General features: G+C 36.9%; 1 protein-coding gene across 4 annotated transcripts in view; it reads left to right on the top strand.

Annotated features, from left to right (window-relative positions):
* ATP7A (ATPase copper transporting alpha) overlaps nucleotides 1-23051 on the top strand; it is a 140776-nt gene that overhangs the window by 85304 nt on the left and 32421 nt on the right. For all 4 annotated transcript variants that reach the window (XM_061137116.1, XM_061137117.1, XM_061137114.1 and 1 more), the window contains 5 exons: nucleotides 658-1147; nucleotides 1671-2396; nucleotides 6831-7037; nucleotides 10929-11092; nucleotides 21523-21684. In XM_061137116.1, the coding sequence (XP_060993099.1) occupies nucleotides 658-1147; nucleotides 1671-2396; nucleotides 6831-7037; nucleotides 10929-11092; nucleotides 21523-21684 (1749 nt within the window). The remainder of the gene's footprint in view (nucleotides 1-657; nucleotides 1148-1670; nucleotides 2397-6830; nucleotides 7038-10928; nucleotides 11093-21522; nucleotides 21685-23051) is intronic.

Here is a 23051-nt window from a genome sequence, read left to right as displayed (position 1 = left end):
AAAAAGATGCAGGGTTAGATGTCCAGGTAGTAGTTAAATTATATTCAGTTGCTGAGCTTTAAGAATACAATCATTATTTTAATAATCAAGTCAGGAAAAATGATAAAGATGTTCTTATTTTGCACAAAAGTAATACTAGACTATAGTGACTTAGAAGGTTATAGAAATACTTACTACAAAACCCTATGAATATTGCTTTCATAAACCAGCATGTTTATACCTTTTCTTGCAACAAGTTTATCTTAACTGAACATTTTAAAACTTTAAACTTCACTTCCAATTTGTTTTATGTAGCTGATCCTCTTTCCTGAAATTATTTTTTGAATTGGTAGAGTGCTGAGTGTTGGAATACTTTGTGAAAGGAGAGGAAGAGTAGTTTGTTCTCTGTTATGAAATTCTAGGGTGTGTTTGTGCACGTTTCAAATGCCTGATCATTACCTGAGTCAAGTACACCTGCATAGAGCTTTACCATTCCTGTGGGTACACAAGACATTTTGTGCTGCTTTCCAAAGAGAATAGGAAAAATGAGAACTAGTAAAGAAACTCTATTTGATTTAATTATTTGTTTCATTCTTGACGGTGGTGTGATGATTGATAATTTTAAGTTCCATATCATAAAATTTAATTAAAATGACTTCTGCAATTTCCTTCCAAAAGGTTTCACTGGAAGAAAAAAATGCAACTATTATTTATGACCCAAAACTACAAACTCCAAAGACCCTGCAGGAAGCTATTGATGACATGGGCTTTGATGCTGTTCTCCACAATCCTAAGCCTCTCCCTGTTTTAACTGAAACTGTGTTTCTGACTGTTACTGCTTCACTGGTTCCGCCATGGGACCATATCCAAAGCACATTGCTCAAGACCAAGGGTGTGACAGATATTAAAATTTCCCCTCAGCAGAGAACTGCACTGGTGACAATAATCCCTTCTATAGTGAATGCCAATCAGATAGTAGAGCTGGTTCCTGATCTCAGTTTAGGTACTGGAACTCTGGAGAAAAAGTTAGGAACTTGTGAAGATTATAGTATGGCTCAACCAGGTGAAGTCATGCTGAAGATGAAGGTGGAAGGGATGACCTGCCATTCATGTACCAGCACCATTGAAGGAAAAATTGGGAAACTGCAAGGTGTTCAGCGAATTAAAGGTAGTATGACTGATATTGTTTATTTGATTGCTTTGTAAGACTTGGTTTTCTGTTTTGGTCTTTTAACTTTAGCATTTTCCTTTAAGCATGGGTTTTGAATCCGTGGGACTAGAATGTTACTGCTTCATTGAAGTCTGAGAAACAGTGTATTCCCAGGATTAATGTCAAGTAAAATTAATGATTATAATTAAAAGTTACATGAATCTTGAACTAGCATAAAAGGCAGCCAAGGTGGCATTCATGGAGTTCAGGGTTCTTAACACAACATGCCTAGGGTCCTCTTGACCTCTGTTTCTATTCAGGCACGCAGAAACTTGGAGACCACAGATACAGTGGTCACATCTTTTGCTTTTTTCTAGTCCACGTCAGTAACATATTCTGAAAAGAACAGAATTATTTTAAGAAAGGATAATAACAACAATGAGAGAGAAACAATTATGTGTGGTATTAATTTGGTCTATAGAATGTTTTCTGAAGTGGCCCAGGAATAACTGAATTAAATATTTTTCTTTTTATTAACTAGTTTCCTTGGACAATCAAGAAGCTACTGTTGTTTATCAGCCTCATCTTATCACAGCAGAGGAAATAAAAAAGCAGATTGAAGTTGTGGGCTTCACAGCATTCATCAAAAAACAGCCCAAATACCTCAAATTGGGAGCTATTGACATAGAACGTCTAAAGAACACACCAGTCAAATCCTCAGAAGGATCACAGCAAAGGAGTCCATCATACACCAGTAATTCAACAGTCATTTTCACCATAGATGGCATGCATTGTAAATCATGTGTGTCAAATATTGAAAGTGCTTTATCTACACTCCAACATGTAAGCAGTGTAGTAGTTTCTTTAGAGAATAAATCTGCCATAGTAAAGTACAATGCAAGTTTAGTCACTCCAGAAACACTGAGAAAAGCAATAGAGGCCATATCACAAGGGCAATATAGAGTTAGTAGTGCAAGTGAAATTGAGAGTACCTCAAATTCTCCCTCCAGCTCATCTCTTCAAAAGAGTCCTTTGAATGTAGTTAGCCAGCCTCTAACTCAAGAAACTGTGATAAACATTGATGGCATGACTTGTAATTCTTGTGTGCAGTCTATTGAAGGTGTCATATCAAAAAAGGCAGGTGTAAAATCCATACAAGTATCACTTGCCAATGGCAAAGGGACTGTTGAGTATGATCCTTTACTAACCTCTCCAGAAACCTTGAGAGAAGCAATAGAAAACATGGGATTTGATGCTTCCTTGTCAGGTAATTATCATTTTGTCCTTTGATTCTTCTAATGTTTTTTTATTTACACTTTGCTAATTCTTTTGGCTTTTATCAGTGAAAAATGAGTAATAGGCACTGCAGTTCCACTTTTTGGAAATATGACATATGTCAGCAGCATATACGAAGCATATATAAAGATGCATAAAGATGTTTACATAATTATATAGAAACTAGAAACATTAAATAAAGCATGATACCTCCATATGAGGAAATGCTCTGAAGCCATAAAAATTATGGTGTTGAAGATACTTAATGCCATGGGAAAGTGTTTGAGATATTTTGTTAAATGAAAAAGCAAGTGAAAAAGTCATATGGTCAAAATTTTATAAACACATGTATAAGGATTTATGCCATGTATATGTTATTTATGTGTATGAATAAAATTCCTGGTAGAATATGAACAAAATTTTAATTGTAGTTATTTGTGAGTGGTAGGATAAAGATGATAATTTGTTTTCATCGTGCTTTCCTATGTATTTTAAGTTTTTTGTGACAGGGTTACATGTATATTTGTATGTATTTATGTATATATAATATGGGAGAAGCAAATGTTATTTTAAAAGAAAAATTAGAGCCTCAGATGTAGAAAACAAACTTAGGGTTAGCAGGGGATAAGGGGAGGAGGGATAAATTGGGAGATTTGGTTGACATATACACACTATTATATATAGAACAGATAACTAATAAGAACCTGCTGAATAGCCCAGGGAACTCTACTCAATACTCCATAATGGCCTATATGGGAAAAGAATCTTAAAAAGAGTGGATATATGTATATGTATAGCTGATTCACTATGCTGTACACTTGAAACTGATATAACATTGTAAATCAACTATATTGCAAACAAAAATTTTAAAAATAAAATGAAAATAGTAGAGATAAATAATAGAATTTAAGCTGTAGTTTCAAATTTAGGCATTCTAATTAACCTGACTCTAGAACTGGCCCAAAGTCTTCCTGTTTTCTGGTAGCTCTTACCTTGAACTGAAACCAGAGATGTATATCCAATGGAATTTGCCCGTGTGAACTTGTTTTGAACTAGAATTGAACCTAGCCTTGAATTAAACTGGAAATTCCCTAAATGAAATTTCTCGCTGTGAATATAATGGAAAAGTTGAATAATTTCTAGACAATGTCATTGGACTTCCCCGGTGGCTCAGCGGTAAAGAATCCACCTGAAGTGCAAGAGATACAGGTTCAATCCCAGGGTCAGGAAGATCCTTTGGATGAGGGCATGGTAACCCACTCCAGTATTCTTGCCTGGGAAATCCCATGGACAGAGGAGCCTGGTAGGCTACAGTTCGTGGGGTCGCAAAAGAGTCAGACACAGCTTAGTGACTAAGCAGCAACAATAACAAGCATGTTAAAAGCCATGATGAATAGGTAGAAAACCTTGGCAAAGTGATTGTGACCATAAAATAACTTATGAATTGTGACTACAGTAACCCATATTATTGGGGTAAAAAGTTGATATCAATTGACTGCATTGTGTGTTTCTGCTATAGATCAATCAGAGTTTAAGATGCCACCAGAATTGTGGCTGCCCATTTTCTGAATGCTAGTGTCAATGCTGGTCCAGGTTTCATAGTCTACCACCCTGAAACCTGTTCCTATAGACTTAGAGGGATCATTGCATTTCACCCTCATGTCATACCAGTCCTGGGTGGACCATAAATGGTAATAAAGGAAATAGTGAGAAATATAGGAGGTACTTTTTATCATGACCACCAATATCATCATTATCATAAAAAGATATATAATATATGAAGTTGTCTTCACTAACCAATTAAAGCAAACGAAATACTCGATTAAATTCCTTTTCCTTTTTTGTAACTTTTTCATCTTTAATTTCAAACTTACAGAAAAACTGCAAGAACAGTACAAAGAATTCCTGTTTACCAATTTTACTCGGATTCCATTGTTAATACTGTTGCCACATTTGTTTTATCATTCTTTTTCTCTATCAACAGATATATATTCAAACACACAGTACACACACACGTATCTATCTTTTTCTGAATCATTTGAGAGTAAGTTGCAGACATGATGTTTATAGTTAAACATAAACATAGTTGTTTTTAAGCCGTTTTCTGATTATATATTTATTCATATTACTTTAGACTAAACCTACCAGTTTTGAGGATCAGACTGGAAACCCTTTCTTGAAATTTTTGGATTCTTTTCTGATTGTTGCCTCACATGCAGGAGAGTCAGTCTTCTTTTGAATTAATTTATGCATAAGTAGTGTTGCTACTGGAGAAGGCAATGGCGACCCACTCCAGTGTTCTTGCCTGGAGAATCCCAGGGACGGGGGAGCCTGGTGGGCTGCCATCTATGGGGTCGCACAGAGTCGGACACGACTGAAGCGACTTAGCAGCAGCAGCAGCAGCAGTAGCAGTGTTGCTTCAGTTTATAGAAAAGCCAATTTAAAGAAACTAGCCATTTAATTTACTCTGGCTTTTTAACACCTGTACTGCTTCTGTGGAAGATGGAAGCATTTGCTCTTCTTGCCACATTCACTGGGATAAAGGTCACAATTTTGTGAATCTTTGTTGAGAAATCATGCCATTGTAACTAAAAGGGGTTACCTCTATGACTTATTTTAACTCAGTACTGTACTTCTAGAGTGTGAATTGCAGATGTTTTGGTTACTTCTGGTACCTGAAATAACTAAATTACTCTGGAATAAGACTTAAAGTAATTGGTAATATAATCTTTCTTTTCACTAAGTTCAGAATTTTAAATCTTCATAATAATTATGATAGAATGAATAAGCTCCTGGCTAGACTAAAATAATGTTTTTTTTCCCCCAAGCCAAAGCTATTTCCTTTGGGCAGATGAGCCTCCTTTTTGAATTTTTGGTACTGTTTGGTAAATTTTATCCTCTTTGTTCTAAATAATGCTCTCATAATCTGAATGAATATCATTTTCTGAATTGATTCACATATAAGATCAGAGACTGTCTAATTTTGGAATTAGGAGAATCTCATCCTTTGCTATTCAAAGTGTCCTTTGCTATACCCAGACTGGCAATACTGCCATCACTTGGAAGCTTATTGGAACAGAATTTCAGGCCTCACCCTCAATGTACTGAATCAGAATCTGCATTTTAACAAGATCCCCCACGTGACTGTATGTCAAAATTTAAGAGCCTTTATTATAACTGATTTGAGAAGTCAGGCTTTTGTTATGGAAGTGGTCAGGCTTTTGTTAAAGTTTCTTCAAAAGATGCCTTTTTTCAGTATCCTAAAAACTAGCTCTGCTATGCAGGATTTCCTCTGTGGACTAGCCAAATAGACTTGAATCAGTTTTTTGCCCAAGGGAAAGAAGTAACACGTTAGTGGAAATTTCCACATCACTTCTTTTCCTCCTTATCTCTGCAGTAGAGTTGAAAATCTTTAGCTTTTTTTGCAGGTACATGGATGTCCTAAAAAGAATACTTTCTCCCTTCTTGGGAGGTAATTAATACTGAAATGGATAAATTAAGTCTCCACTAAGACTGCAGGGGAGCTTCTGGGATGACAGTTGCTTTCCACTGTTTCACAGTCCATAAACATTCTACAGAAAAATTCTCTGAATACTTTGTGAAAAATGAAGATTATTGCTGACTTACTCCTTGCCTCTTCTTCCATTTTCCACCAAAGACATTTTAATTTAAAAAACACTATGTATTATTGTTAAAATTCGAACATACAGCAATGTCTATAGAGGAAATTTGTTCATCTTTCTGTTATTCTATTCCTGCCATAACCTCATTCCCCAGAAATAGCCTCTACTAGTAGTTTGGTATGTACCCTCCTAGGCTTCCTTATGCATGTTCTCATCTATGCACTCTAACAATTTTTAAATGACATTGTACTGCATTGCTGTTTTGCAGATTGCTTTTTGTCCCACTTACACAAATTGCTTTACTGCCAGTATGTAAATCATTAACATAATGATAGAAATTCATTATAAAACTAAGAGCTTTCTATTAATAAACCACTGTCTACTGGAGTTTGGGGTAGAGATAATGGGCTTGAAGATCTTGATAAAAAGTTCTGTTTATTAAGCTAGTTCTGATTTTCCCAAGAATTGGGATGGGCAGTGTTGAACTTGGAAGTCACTTCCTGGAAAGTGTAAAGATAGCTTTGCACAGGGCTAGGTCCATGACAGTTTTAAAGGAATGGATTGACAGTGCCTGGAGAAGGAAATGGCAACCCACTCCAGTATTCTTGCCTGGAGAATCCCAGGGACAGAGGAGCCTGGTAGGCTGCTGTCTGTGGGGTCACACAGAGTCGGACACGACTGAAGCGACTTAGCAGCAGCAGCTGCAACAGCGTTGACAGTGCTAGGAGGTGTGGATTGTGATAAGTGACGAGGATGCAACTGGAGAATACCTCAAATGAAAAGAATCTTTCCCTGTCCACCAGATACAAGTGAGCCATTGGTTGTAATAGCTCAGTCCTCATCAGAAATGCCACTTTTGACCTCAACTAATGAATTTCACACCAAAATGATGACACCAACTCATGACAAGGAGGAGCCAAAGACTTCATCTAAGTGTTATATACAGATCACTGGTATGACTTGTGCTTCCTGTGTAGCAAACATTGAACGGAATTTAAGACGAGAAGAAGGTAAGACACTCTTAAAACTTGCTATTTTATGTACTAATTTGAGAACTTTGTCCTTTTTGTCCTCTTATGTGTTTTGTAACCATGTTTATGATTCTTGCCAAGGCCTCATAAAGACTATCAGTGATTTACAAGACAACCTTGACTTCCTGATAGCCAGTTTTTGTTAGTGTTTTTGTTTCCTTAGATATAGTTCTTGTCTCATTTATCTCATGGCTGCACTTTAATATCAGTGAAATTTGTAGTCAAATAGCATAAGGAAAGGAGAAGGCAATGACATCCCACTCCAGTACTCTTGCCTGGGAAATCCCATGGATGGAGGAGCCTGGTAGGCTGCAGTCCATGGGGTCGCTAAGAGTCAGACACAACTGAGCGACTTCACTTTAACTTTTCACATTCCTGCATTGGAGAAGGAAATGGCAACCCACTCCAGTGTTCTTGCCTGGAGAATCCCAGGGATGGGGGAGCCTGGTGGGCTGCGGTCTATGGGATCGCAAAGAGTTGGACACGACTGAAGCGACTTAGCAGCAGCAGCAGCAGAAGGAAATACATAAGATTACTATCCTTTATGGACCTTGTCTGCAGTGGATTTTAAGAAACTAAATTTTCTGATAAAGCTATGCTTAAAACTAACAGCTAGAATCTGTAAGTTTCAGAGTTTCAGTATTACTATACCCAGGGCAAGCACTGGACCAAAGCCAAGTTTTAGAATTGTTCTCTTCCAGCAGTTTGATCAGTGATCTTTGCTTGCAGTAAAAGTGTTCAAAAGTTACTCAATATTGTGTACAAGTTTTCATTTTGGGTTACAAATTCTTAGAAAATCTGCAATACATTTTTTTATTTAGTCACACTCAGATGTTTTAGCTTTTAATTTTGCACTCACATTAATGGACTTCACAGCATAGTGAAGATTTGTTAACCATAGAGATAGATTTGTTAACCATAGAGATAGGTGATTATGTTTAATGAGCCTGAAGTCATAGGTTTGGTACTCAGGTAGCCCTAGCCCTAGGTATCTTACTGATAGTCACGAGGGCTGAATAAATATGATTAGTATAAGCTTATCATCACTATTGGGGAAATAATGTATGTAGAGTAATAATACAGACCTATGGCTAGTAGACTCACCTTATATGTAAAGATCAGAACATTATGGTAACAAAATGTATTGTTATATACGAGAACCATCTTAAGTTCAATATTACCTTGTCCACATTCTGTCATTTCTACATCCTTCATTTCATCTTGCATTATATCTAATTAGAATGCAGTCTGGGCTATATTATACTTTGTTTGAGTGATTAAGAAGAACAGGAGGAAGGTCGCAAGAAAATGAAATAAAAAAGAAGTTTCCAAGGGGCTTGTTTAACTTTAGAATCAACTATTTTAGGAGCAGTTCAGATATAGCCTTTCTCATGAGACAAGCACTGACTACTACAGATAACAATTACAGATTTTTTTTTAATCCCTAAAACTGATTGTCCCAATTACTTTCTACTGCTCCTTTACCACCTTTTAACCTAGTTAGAAATATCTTTGGCCTAGCTGGGGTCAACATTCACAGTCTACCTATATTCACTTCTGTTTTTTTTAATTAAGTGGCACTGGTCTTCCCTTAGTTTCACCTGAATTATATTTTTAAAAATGAATAGAAAAAAGTTCTAATTATATTTTGAAGTAAAAATTTTAAAAATTGTCCATAATTTAATGAGCCTGAAGTCATAGGTTTGGTACTCAGGTAGCAAAGAGAATAGAAAAAAGTTCTAATTATATTTTGAAGTAAAAATTTTAAAAATTGTCCATAATTTATATAAGTATAAAATGTTTTTGAAACTTGAAAAAACAGATTTTTCTGTTTCTTTTTGGCTGTAGATTACATCCAACTGAAGTGAAAAGATTTTTTTTCTTTCCTTATACCCTTATCTTATCACCAATACTTTCCTATGATCCAATCCTCTGAATTATTTGGTACTCACAAAGCCCAGTGTATAACTACCTTTTTTCTCCAAAGAAAAGAGTACTTTTTTTGGTAACCAATTTCATATAGAAAGCTTAGATTATATTAGATAGTTTATTTTCATATTAAAAACTATTATTAAATTAGTATTTGGATATTTTTTTCTTTTTATCAAACCCTGGAGCTGACCTATGGACTGTTGATTCCTATTCCCTGTCAGGTAGCAACCAAGTGCCACAGATTCCTAGAAAGAACTGCCATTTCTGCTGCATGTTATTAATTTTCTTCCTGGAAGTGACAGCAATAGCTGACCTAGAGAAGTGGAGTGGTTGTTAACAAAATACTGATACCAGAGAACAGCATGACTGCCATAAAATGAACTGCTTTGTTAAGTCGTGTGGCACTTTTTTTTTGGGGGGGGGGGGATAAGAGCATTTTTGATTAGTGTGTGTCAGGCAATACAATTTGAGAGAGAAATGACTGTTATTTGATAATATTATAATGTGTATGTTGGTATATTCTTAGATTTTTTGCTACAATTACATTGATTTCCTAAGTAAATGAGTTCTTTTCTCTAGGACTCTGTCTTACAGGTTTCTAAAAATACTTTATATTCATTTCCTAAAAATACTTTATACTTGGATCACAATTCAAACAGTTCTAAGACAGTTGTGGAAATGTGAATATTGCCTGGATGTTTGATGGTATTGAATAATTATTTTAGGTTTGATAATGGTATTATTATTTTTTAAAAGAAAAAAGTCTTTTTTAAAAGGTTATTTATTTATTTTGACTGTGCTGGGTTTTCATTTTTTGCTGTGTGTGGACTTTCTCTAGTTGTGGTGAGCGGGGCTACTCTCTAGTTGCAATGTGAGGGCTTCTCATTGTGGTGGCCTCTCTTGTTGTGAAGCACGAGCTCTAGGCACACAGGCTTCAGTAGTGAGGCTCGCAGGCTCAGTAGTTGTGGTACATGGGCTTAGTTGCCCTGTAGCATATGGGATCCTTGTGGATCAGGGATTGAACCCATATCCTCTGCATTGGCAAGTGGATTCTTAACCACTGGACCACCAGGGAAGTCCAAAGAAAGGAGTTTTATCTTTTAGAGATACATATTTAAAATTTTACATATTATATGATATCTGGGATTTGCTTCAGAATAATCAGGGTAGAGGGTAGGGATGAGTGGGTAGGAATATATATGAAACCTGAGCTGCTGCTGCTGTTGCTAAGTCACTTCAGTCATGTCCGACTCTGTGCGACCCCATAGACGGCAGCCCACCAGGCTCCCCTGTCCCTGGGATTCTCCAGGCAAGAACACTGGAGTGGGTTGCCATTTCCTTCTCCAATGCAGGAAAGTGAAAAGTGAGAGTGAAGTCGCTCATTCGTGTCCGACTCTTAGCGACCCCATGGACTGCAGCCTACCAGGCTCCTCCCTCCATGGGATTTCCCAGGCAAGAGTACTGGAGTGGGGTGCCATTGCCTTTTCCTGAGCAGCCCAGTATTACTGATAGTTATTGAAGCTGAGAAATGGGTACATTGAGTTTATTATGTTGTTCTCTCTTGAGTGTGTGTGTGTATTTGAAATTTTCCATAATAAAAATTTTTTTAAAATGAGGCCTAGTTTTCAAATAGTTTTATTTGGATTCAAGATTGTATAAAAGTAAAGAAATAAATTTTTCCAGATTCACTTAACCCTTTCACAGTTAAATGAAAAGAAGACTATTATAAAATTATTCTTGGGAACTTCCCTGGTGGGCCAGTGGCTAACACTCCATGCTGTAGATTCAGGTGACTTGGGTTCAATTCCCGGTGAGGGAATTAGACCCCACATGCTGCAACTAAAACCTGGCACAGTGAAATAAATAAATATTTTTTTAAAAGATTACTCTTTTTATGAGAAATGTTATTTGACTTGTTTTTCTTATCAATATTCCTAGGAATATATTCTGTACTTGTGGCTCTGATGGCTGGCAAGGCAGAAGTGAGGTATAACCCTGCTGTCATACAACCCCCAGTGATAGCCGAGTTAATCCGAGAGCTTGGATTTGGAGCCATTGTGATAGAAAATGCTGATGAAGGAGATGGTGTTTTGGAACTTGTTGTAAGTAAGAAGTTTGTGTGATTAATAGAATTAACAGGAAAAACTTGGCAAGAATTCAGAAAAAAGATCCAGAAATAATTAAAATGTTGAGAAAGTAAAACATAAAGTGAAAATGAAGGAAACTGGAAAGATATTGATAATGGTGACCTTCAAGTGCAGAATGTAAAAGATAATCATCATCTCTATTAAGAACCAATAAACAGGAATTGGGTTTGAATGAGTAAATGAAAATTAACTTTAAAAATATAGTATGATTCCTACCTAGTAGCATGTAAAAGAATAAATTCTAGATGCATTAAAGACTTAAATTTTATAAATAAAGTCATAAAGCTAGGTATAAGGTATATTGGTTTAAAATGACATTTTCGCCAACCCAGAAAATATTTTATTTGTATAACTTAAATAATTAAAACAAAAAATTTAACCTTGTACCAAAGTAAGTTCCAGCTCAGACAAAAATTTGAATGTAAAAAATGGAACCATGAAATTACTAGAAGACATAGTTTTTTTCAATATTTTATTATAAAAATCTCAGACATTGGAAAAGTCAAAAGAATTGTGCAGTTGAACACTCTTAAACACACTGCATGTATTCTACAATTAACATTTTACTCTATTTGTTTTATCATACATTAGTCCATCAGTCCATTGTGGAAACAATTTTAAAATCACAAAGAAGTTGCAAAAATAGTGCAGAGGATTTCCTTGTAGCCTCTACCTAGCTTTTCCCAATGATAACACCTAATTTAACATTTAAAATATAATACTAGAGTAGGAAGAGTCTTTTTAAGTGTCATATAAAATCCATAAAAGACAAGATTGATAAATTCAGGTACATAAAAATTTCATGTTTGGAGAAAAACATCATAAACAAAGTCAAAAGGCAAGTAATGTTAAGAGTAGGCACCCTTGTCTTGTTCCTGGTTTTAGAGGAAATGCTTTCAGTTTTTTGCCCCTGAGGATAATGTTTGCTATGAATTTGTTGTATGTGGCTTTTATTATGTTGAGGTATGTTCCTTCTGTGTCTACTTTCTGGAGAGTTTTTATCATAAATGGCTGTTGGATTTTTTCAAAGACTTTCTCTGCATCTGTTGAAACAATCATATGGTTTTTATCTTTTACTTTGTTTATATATCAATCAATGTATCACATTGATTGATTTTCATATATTGAAGAATCCTTGCATTCCTGGAATAAAGCCCACCTGATTATGATGTATGGTCTTTTTAATGTTATTGGATTCTGTTTGCTAGAATTTTGTTGAGGATTTTTGCATCTATGTTCATCAGTGATATTGGCCTGTAGTTTTCTTTTTTTGTGGCATCTTTGTCTTGTTTTGGTATTAAGGTGATGGTGGCCTCATAGAATGAGTTTGGGAGTTTGCCTTCCTCTGCAGTTTCCTGGAAGAGTTTGAGTAGGATAGGTGTTAGCTCTTCTGTAAATTTTTGGTAGAATTCACCTGTGAAGCCATCTGGTCCTAGGCTTTTGTTTGTTGGAAGATTTTTCATTATAGTTTCAATTTCTGTGCTTGTGATTGGTCTGTTCAAATTTTCCATTTCTTCCTGGTTCAGTTTTGGAAGGTTATATTTTTCCAAGAATTTGTCCATTTCTTTGAAGTTGTCCATTTTATTGGCATATGGTTGCTCATAGTAGTCTCTTATGATCTTTTGTATTTCTTTGTTGTCTGTTGTAACATCTCCTTTTTCATTTCTAATTTTACTGATTTGAGTCTTCTCCCCTTTTTACTTGATGAATTTTGCTAATGGTTTATCTATTTTGTTTATCTTCTCAAAGAACCAGCTTTTAGTTTTATTGATCTTTGCTATGGTCTTCTTCATTTCTTTTTCATTTATTTCTGCTCTGATCTTTATGATATCTTTCCTTCTTCTAACTTTGGTGGGTTTTATTTAAATCTTTTTCTAGTTGCTTTTGGTGTTAGGTTAGGTTGTGTATTTGATGTCTCTCTTGTTTCCTGAAGTAGGTTTGTACTGCTATGAACTTCCCTCTTAGCACTGCTTGTACTGAATCCCATAGGTTTGGGGTTGTTGTGTTTACATTGTCATTTATTTCTAGGCATATTTTAATTTCCTTTTTGATTTCTTCAGTGATCTGTTGGTTGTTAAGAAGCATGTTATTTAGCCTCCATATGTTTGTATTTTTTATAGTTTTTCCCTGTAGTTGATTTTTAATCTTACAGCATTGTGATCAGAAAAGGTGCTTGAAATGACTTCAGTTTTTAAAAAATTTACAAAGGCTTGATTTGTGGTCCAGGATGTGATCTATCCTGGAGAGTGTTTCATGTGCACCTGAGAAAAGGTGAAATCCATTGTTTGGGGGTGAAATGCCCTGTTGATATCAATTAGGTCCAACTGGTCCAATGTATCATTTAAAACTTGTGTTTCCTTATCAATTTTTGGTCTGGATGACCTGTCCATTGGTGTGAGTGGGGAATTAAAGTCCCCCACTATTATTGTGTTACTGTCAATTTCCCCTTTAACAGTAGTTAGGATTTGCCTTGTGTGTTGAGGTACTCCTATGTTGGGTGCATATATATTAATAATTGTTATATCCTCTTGGATTGATCCTTTGATCATTATGTAGTATCCTTGAAAATGAAAGTGAAGTCACTCAGTCGTGTCCAACTCTTCACGACCCCATGGACTGTAGCCTGCTAAGTTCCTCTGTCCATGGGATTTTCCAGGCAAGAATACTGGAGTGGGTTGCCATTTCCTTCTCCAGGAGATCTTCCTGACCCAGGGATTGAACCCAGTCACCCACATCATAGGCAGACGCTTTACCGTCTGAGCCACCAGGGAAGTATCCTTAGGGCTTCCCTGATAGCTTAGTTGGTAAAGAATCTGCCTGCAATGCAGGAGACCCTGGTTCAATTCTTGGGTCAGGAAAATCTGCTGGAGAAGGGATTGGCTATCCACTCCAGTATTCTTGGGCTTCCCTTGTGGCTCAACTGGTAAAGAGTCTGCCTGCAATGTGAGAGACCTGGCTTTGATCCCTGGGTTGGGAAGATCCCTTGGAGAAGGGAAAGGCTACCCACTCCAGTATTCTGGCCTAGAGAATTCCATGAACTGTATCATCCATGGAGTTGCAAAGAGTCAGACATGACTAAGAGACTTCCACTTCACTTCTTTGTCTCTTATGATGGTCTTTATTTTAAAGCCTATTTTATGACTATTGTTACTCCCACTTTCTTTTGATCACTGTCTGCATGAATCTGATATGACTATTGTTACTCCTACTTTCTTTTGATCTCTGTCTGCATGAAATAGCTTTTTCAGCCCCTCACTTTCAGTTTGTATTTGTCCCTAGGTTTGAGGTGAGTCTCTGGTAGACAGTATATATATATAGGGATTTTGTTTTTGTATACATTTGGCCAGTCTTTGTCTTTTGGTTAGAGCATTTAATCCATTTATATCAAGGTGATTATTGATAAGTATGATACTGTTAACATTTATTTTATTGTTTTGGATTTGATTTTATAGGCCTTTTCTGCGTTTCCTGTCTAGAGAAGGGCCTTTATCATTTGTTGAAGAGCTGGATTGGTGCTGCTGAATTCTCTTAGCTTTTGCTTGTCTGCAGAGCTTTTGATTTCTCCTTCGAATCTGAATGAGATTCTTGCTGGGTAGAGTAATCTTGATTGTAGATTTTTTTCCTTTCATCACTTTAAGTATATCCTGTCACTCCTTTCTGGCCTGCAGAGTTTCTGTTGAAAGATTGGCTGTTAGCCTTATGGCTTGTTGTTTGTTGTTATTTGTCATTGTTACTGTTTGTTCAGTGATTTCTGAGCTGATTATATAAAGTCAGTGTTCTCTGTTCTGTGTGTCCACTGAAGTCTCTGTTTGGTTATCTCAGTAGTCAGCTAACAATTCCACAGTGATTTCCTTAAATATCTGGAACCAGTAAGTATCCCAGTCCTTAGGAATAAAACCACCATATGATGCAGTGATCCCACTCCTAGGCATATACCCTGAGGAAACCAAAATTGAAAAACCACTTATACCCCAATGTTCATTGCAGCACTGTTTACAATAACTAGAACATGGAAGCAACCTAGATGTCCATCAACAGATGAATGGATAAAGAAGTTATGGCACATATACGCAATGGAATATTACTCAGCCATAAAAAGGAATGTATTTAAGTTAGTTCTAATGAGGTGGATGAACCTAGAGCCTATTATACAGAGTGAAATAAGTCAGAAAGAGAAAAATAAATAGCATATACTAATGCATACATATGGAATCTAGAGAGGTGGTACTGAAGATTTTACTTGCAGGGCAGCAATGGAGAAACAGACATAGAGAACAGACTTATTGACATGGGGAGAGGGGAGGAGAGAGGGTGAGATGTATGGAGAGAGTAACATGGAAGCTTACATTACTGTATGTAAAATAGATAGCCAATGGGAATTTGCTGTATGTCTTAGGGGACTCAAACAGGGTTTCTGTATCAACCTAGAGGGGTGGGATGGGGAGGGAGATGGGATGGAGGTTCAAGAGGGAGCTGACATATAGGTATATATGTGTACCTATGGCTGATTCATGTTGAGGTTTGACAGAAATCAACAAAATTCTGTAAAGCAATTACCTTCAATTAAAAAAAATCAATGAATTAAAAAAAAAAGAAAAAAAAAGTATCCAAGCCTTTGCTAAAGAGGTCTTTGTAAATGTTGAGGCAGGCCTTGAACACTCAGCCAAGCCGTTGTCAGTTTCGCCTTAACCTTCAATTCTTGCTTCTACAGAGCCTAAAGGTCAGCCTGCGGTGAGAACTTAGGGCTCTTTCAGTTCTTTTCTGAAGATACACACAGCCCTGGACATGTGCATAGCCTTATTCATGTGCATGGTCTTCTAGATTCCTAAGAATGTGCTGGAACTCTTATGGACATCTTCCTTCCCAGCTTTTTCCCTTTTAGGGTCTTTTGTTAGTCTATTGTTTTACCCTGCTGTTATCCATTGGCTCAGGCAGCCATAAGGTTAAATAATTTCCCCTAGTTGTTTTGACAAATTCTTCTGGGGAAAAGGCTTTTTGTATGCACTATCGTTGGGGACAGACAGACAGCTTTGCAAGTGGAATATTTCAGAGAACCATCAGACAGGTCAAATAATGGCAGTTCTATGGGAATGAGACTTTGAAGACATGCCAGTCCTTTTTTTTTTTCTCTCTGGTGGCTTCCCTGATGCTGTTTTTCACCATGATTGTGGCCTGTTGATCTTCATAGCTACCACCGAGCTGGAGGAGAGGGGATGGGAATACAGCAAATTGTAATGCCACATAGCTTACTCTTTTACTGGAATTTATCTGATTGTCTTGAATAAATGCTTCCTGCATTGCTGTAAGCTTTTAATTTCCAAATTTCTTTTTTAATCAGTTTTTTAAAATTGAGGTGTAGTTGAGTTACAATATTATATTAGTTTCAGGTATACAGCATAGTGATTCAGAATTCTTAGAGATTATATTCTGTTTAAAGTTATAGTAAAATATTGGCTCTATATCCTATGCTGTACAATATATCCTTGTAGCTTATTTTGTACATAGTAGTTTGTACCTTTTAATCCCTACCCCTATATTGTCCCTCTTCCCTACTTTCTCCCCATTGATAACCACTAGTTTGTTCTCTATGAGTCTGTTCCTGTTCATTATATTCATTTGTTTTATTTTTTAGATTCCACATATACATGATAAGATACAGTATTCATCTTTCTCTATATGACTTATTTTTCTAAGCATGATACCCTCCAACTCCATTCATGCTGTTGCAAATGGCAAATTTTCATTCTTTTTGTGGTTGAGTAGTATTCTCCTGTGTGCGTATATATATATATATATACACACACACACATATACATACATACAACATCTTCTTCATCCATTCATCTACTGATGGAACTTAGGTTGCTTCCCTATCTTGACTATTGTAAATAATGCTGCTGTGAACATTGAGATGTATCTTTGTGAACTAGTATTTTTGCTTTCTTTGGATTTGTGCCCAAAAGTGGAATCGCTGGATCATATGGTAGTTGTATTTTTAGTTTTTGAGGAAGATCCATCCTGTTTTCCATAGTGGCTGCAGCAATTTTCATTCCCACCAACTTTCTAACTTCTGAAATAGTTGGTGGTGACAACTTTTGCAGATTTTCTCATTGCTTTTAGGGAGGGGAGAATTTTCAGAAATCCTTCCTCTACTACTGATGATGTTCTTTTAGTAGATATTCTTGAATAAATACATTGTAAGTTGTTGTATACTCATTTTGGTTATTTCTCATAGTATTTCAGTGGTTGGTTTTTGAAACTTTTGTCCAATGATTAAACTTTCACAGTTTAATCATTGCCATTTGGGGCAAGGATTTTCTGAACTCCTTGCACAGTCATTCCAGCAGTCCTGCCCTTCCACTATAGAATTTATGTGTAAATGAAGTATAACTTTACTCAAGACATAGGGCAAAATATGTTTTTGGATAAAGGTAGAACACTTTTGTCATTTATTAACCTTCCCTAGAAGTAATACTAGAGGATACATATGAACATACATACATATATATGTACATACATGTCTACATACATACATATGCTTTAGCAGAGTGGTCCACTGGAGAAGGAAATGGCAAACCACTTCAGTATTGTTGCCTTGAGAACCCCACGAACAGTATGAAAATGCAGAAGGATAGGAAACAGAAAGATGAACTTCCCAGGCCAGTAGGTGCCCAGTATGCTACTGGAGAACAGTGGAGAAATAACTCCAGAAAGAATGAAGAGATGGAGCCAAAGCAAAAACAATACCCTGTTGTGATTGTGACTGGCGATGGAAGTAAATTCTGATGCTGTAAAGAACAATACTGTATAGGAACCTGGAATGTAAGGTCCATAAATCAAGGTAAATTGAAAGTGATCAAATAGGAGATGGCAAGAGTGAACATCAACATTTTAGGAATCAGCAAACTAAAATGGACTGAAATGGGTGAATATAACTCAGATGGCCATTGTATCTACTACTGTGGGCAAGAATCCCTTAGAGGAAATGGAGTAGCCCTCATAGTCAACAAAAGAGTCCGAAATCCAGTGAAAGAAAACAAAGTGAAGTCACTCAGTCATGTCCGACTCTTTGTGACCCCATAGACTGTAACCTACCAGGCTCGTCCACCCATGGGATTCTACAGGCAAGAATACTGGGGTAGGTTGCCATTTCCTTCTCCAGGGGCTCTTCCTGACCCAGAGATGGAATCCAGGTCTCCCGCATCACAGGCAGATACTTTACCCTCTGTGCCATCAGGGAAATGCAGTACATGGATGCAATCTCAAAAATGGTAGAATGAACTCTAATCATTTCCAAGGCAAACCATTCAATATCACAGTAATCTAAGTCTATGCCCCAACCACTAATGCTGAAGAACCTGAAGTTGAACAGTTCTGTGATGACCTACAAGATTTTGTAGAACTAACACCAAAAAAAGATGTCCTTTTCATTATAGGGGACTGGAATGCAAAAGTAGGAAGTCAAGAGATACCTTGGAGTGTCAGGCAGATTTGGTCTTTGAGTACAAAATGCAGCAGGGCAAAGGCTAATAGAATTTTGCCAAGAAAACACACTGGTCATAGCAAGCACCGTCTTCTAACAACACAAGAGAAGACTCTGCACATGGGCATCATCAGATGGTCAATACTGAAATCAGATTGATTATATTCTTTGCAGAAAGATGGAGAATCTCTATACAGTCACCAAAAACAAGACTGGGAGCAGACTGTGGCTCAAATCATGAACTCCTTATTGCCAAATTCAGACTTAAATTGAAGAAAGTAGGGAAAACCATTAGACCATTCAGGTATGACCTAAATCAAATCCCTTACAGTGGAAGTGACAAACAGATTCAAGGAATTAGATCTGATAGACAGAGTGCCTGAAGAACTATGGATGAAGGTTTGTAACATTGTAGAGGAGACAGGGATCAAGACCATCCCCATGGAAAAGAAATGCAAAAGGCAAAATGGTTGTCTGAGGAGTCATTACAAATAGCTGTGAAAGGAAGAGAAGTGAAAAGCAAAGGAGAAAAGGAAAGATATACCCATTTAAATGCAGAGTTCCAAAGAATAGCAAGGAGAGATAAGAAAGCCTTCCTCAGCGATCAATGCAAAGAAATAGAGGAAAACAATAGAATGGGAAAGACTAGAGATCTCCTCAAGAAAATCAGAGATACCAAGGGAACATTTCATGCAAAGATGGGTACAATAAAGGACAGAAATGGTATGGACCTAACAGAAGCAGAAGATATTAAGAAGAGGTGACAAGAATACACAGAAGAACTATACAAAAAAGATCTTCACAACCCACATATGCACGATGGTATGATCACTCACCTAGAGCCAGACATCCTGGTATGCGAAGTCAAGGGGTCCTTAGGAAGCATCACTATGAACAAAACTAGTGGAGGTGATGGACTTCCAGTTGAGCTATTTCAAATCCTAAAAGATGATGCTGTGAAAGTGCTGCACTCAACATGCCAGCAAATTTGGAAAACTCAGCAGTGGCCACAGGACTGGAAAGGGTCAGTTTTCATTTCAATCTCAAAGAAAGACAATGCCAAAGAATGCTCAAACTACTGCACATTTGCACTCATCTCACATGGTAGCAAAGTAATGCACAAAATTCTCTGAGTCAGGCTTCAACAGTATGTGAACCCTGAACTTCCAGATGTTCAAGCTGGATTTAGAACAGACAGAGCAACCAGAGATCAAATTGCCAACATTTGTTGGATCATCAAAAAAGCAAGAGATTTACAGAAAAATATCTACTTCTGCTTCATTGACTACACTAAAGCCTTTGACTTTGTGAATCACAACAAACTGTGGAAAATTCTTAAAGAGATGGGAATACCAGACCACCTTACCTGCCTCCTGAGAGATCTGTATGCAGGTCAAGAAGCAACTGTTAGAACTGAACATGGAACAACAGACTGGTTCCAAATAGGAAAAGGAGTACATCAAGGCTGTATATGGTCACCCTGCTTATTTAACTTATATGCAGAGTACATCATCAGAAATGCTGGGCTGGATGAAGCATAAGCTGGAATCAAGATTGCTGGGGGAAATATCAATAACCTCAGATATGCAGATCACACCACCCTTATGGCAGAAAGTGAAGACGAACTTAAGAGCCTCTTGATGAAAGTGAAAGAGGAGAGAGAAAAAGTTGGCTTAAAACTCAACATTCAGAAAACTAAGGTCATGGCATCTGGTCCCATCACTTCAGGGCAAATAGATGGGGTGAGAGACTTTATTTTCTTGGGCTCCAAAGTCACTGCAGATAGTGACTGCACCCATGAAATTAAAAGACACTTGCTCCTTGGAAGAAAAGATATGACCAACCTAGACAGCATATTAAAAAGTAGAGACATTACTTTGCCAACAAATGTCCGTCTACTCAAAGCTATGGTTTTTCCAATAGTCATGTGTGGATGTGAGAGTTGGACTATAGAGACAGCTGAGCACCAAAGAATTGATGCATTTGAACTGTGGTATTGGTGAAGACTCTTGAGAGTCCCTTGGACTGCAGGGATATCCAACCAGTCCATCCAAAGGAAATGAGTTCTGAATATTCATTGGAAGGACTGATGCTGAAGCTGAAACTCCAGTACTTTAGCCACCTGATGGGAAGAGCTGACTCATTTGAAAAGACCCTGATGCTGGGAAAGATTGAAGGCAGGAGGAGAAGGGGACAACAGAGGATGAGATGGTTGGATGGCATCACCGACTCGATGGACATGACTTTGAATAAGCTTCCGGAGATGGTGATGGACAGGGTAGCCTGGCATGCTGCTGTCCATGGGGCTCAAACAGTTGGACATGACTGTGTCACTGAATTGAGCTGAACTGAGCAGGGTGAGAAAAATTTAGAGGGAAACAAGGCACTGAATACAAGAAACAGTGATAGTTGTCAAATCCTTTATCACTGAGTGTAACAGGAAGAGGGAGACTTTTAATGAGATCCTCTTCTGTTTAACCTGTTGTTAAGTCATTTCAGTTATGTCTGGCTCTCTGCAACCCCATGGACTGTAGCCCACCAGGCTCCTCTATCCATGGGATTCTCCAGACAAGAATACTGGAGTGAGATGCCATTTCCTTTTCCAGGGGATCTTCTCAACCCAGGGATGAAACCTGCATCTTTTTTGTCTCCTGCATTGGCAACCAGGTTCTTTTACCACTAGCGCCACCTGGGAAGCCAACTTTTTGTAGCTGAGACCATATCTGTTCAATGTGATATAAAAACAGTGATCTAATGGTCATATCTAAAGCATGTTAATAGTGCAGATAAGATTTTGTGTGTTAATACTGTGTTACAGGAGTTCTTTCAGTTTAAAGTAATAAAACGTTTAATGGAGGGAAATAAGTGCATTTCTGAGTAACAAAGCCTTTGTCTTTAACAGGTGAGAGGAATGACATGTGCTTCCTGTGTCCATAAAATAGAATCTACCCTCACAAAACACAGAGGGATCTTCTACTGCTCTGTGGCCCTGGCAACCAACAAAGCACATATTAAATATGATCCAGAAATTATTGGTCCCAGAGATATTATTCATACAATTGAAGTAAGTGCCAAGATTTTGCATTTCCATGTTCTTACCTATCCAGTCAGGACTCTCTCAGATCACTTCTGGTTTGTATCAGAAAGGAATGATGAAAAACATCTGATTCCTTTGTTTATAGGTAATAATTGTCTCAAAATTTAATAAGCATGTGTTACCATTTTATTTTTTTATTTTTTGGACTTTGTCAGGAGGAATTAGTATTAATCAGGATCAGACTTGAAGTAGAACCTCAGGTCATTTAAAATGTTTAGAAAATATAAGTAAAGTATAATTTCTTCTGAGTAAAATTCATATTAATCATTATAAAAGTGAAACATCCTGCTAGATGCTATATTGTTTGTTAGCTCAAAGCAAATGATACCTTAGTTAAAGTAAGAAATATAGAAGACCAAACCTTTTTCATTGTGACAAATTCATCCTGTATTCTTCAGTAACTCGTAAATGGTAATACATGTGAAGTATAGCATGTATTGTTTCAGTGTGGTGTAGCATTGTTGTTCTAATGACCTAAAAAGCATATTAATCATTTAGATAAGATCCTGTTAATGTAGACAGTAGTACCATTAACATATTTGTGAAACTAGCATTATTGAGTATCTTCTATGTGCCAGTTATGCAAATTGAAAAGCTTCAGCTCTTGATTTAATTCTCACAACAGTACTGTCGTCTTCATTTTGTAGGTGAGGAAACTCAGGTTATATAATGTTAAGTTACTTCCCCGAAGTCACATAAGCTAGTAAGTGTCATGCCAGGGATTTGAGCCTAATCTTCCTGACTCCAGTGTTCATGCTTGCTCTTTTCTCTGTGCTACACTGTCAAGAAATATAAGAAGGCAGCATTTTCCCTAGCAGCTGAAAATATAGTGTATGTTACTGTCTATGTTCATATGAATCTTTTTTAGGTATAATTTTCTTTCAGTACTTTATTTTATTGAGGAAAATTTTCATTCTTGTTATTTATTTCTGCTAGAACAAGAGTAAAGACTACATATGCAAAGCCTTGAATAATATGTTTAGCATGGTGCTAACTTTTATGGCCTATCATTCAGTTTTCTGTGCTCTCGGGGATGCATGGATGGATAGATAGATGTCAAAATTAAAAGTAAAATTAAACTGACTAATATACATCAGTACTAGTAGGTGCTTGTCCAAGTATAAGATTTATGATTTTACTGCTGAATTCTGTCGTTATTAGATCATCATACAGTCTGTCAGCTTGACTGAGTAATAGATTTCTGCTTTTTTCCAAAATTACTTATTGGAGGCTTTAGTTACTTCTTGATAGAAGAACCTCTACTGAGGACAACTACACTTGAATTAAATTAATAGTTTGAGAATAGTAGGATAGATATTAACTAGAATTGAGGA

Source organism: Dama dama, chromosome X (assembly GCF_033118175.1).
Source record: "Dama dama isolate Ldn47 chromosome X, ASM3311817v1, whole genome shotgun sequence".
In the NCBI taxonomy this organism is placed as follows: domain Eukaryota; kingdom Metazoa; phylum Chordata; class Mammalia; order Artiodactyla; family Cervidae; genus Dama; species Dama dama.
The sequence above is the reverse complement of the archived record's forward strand: the minus strand, read 5'-3'. Positions and strand labels throughout refer to the sequence as shown.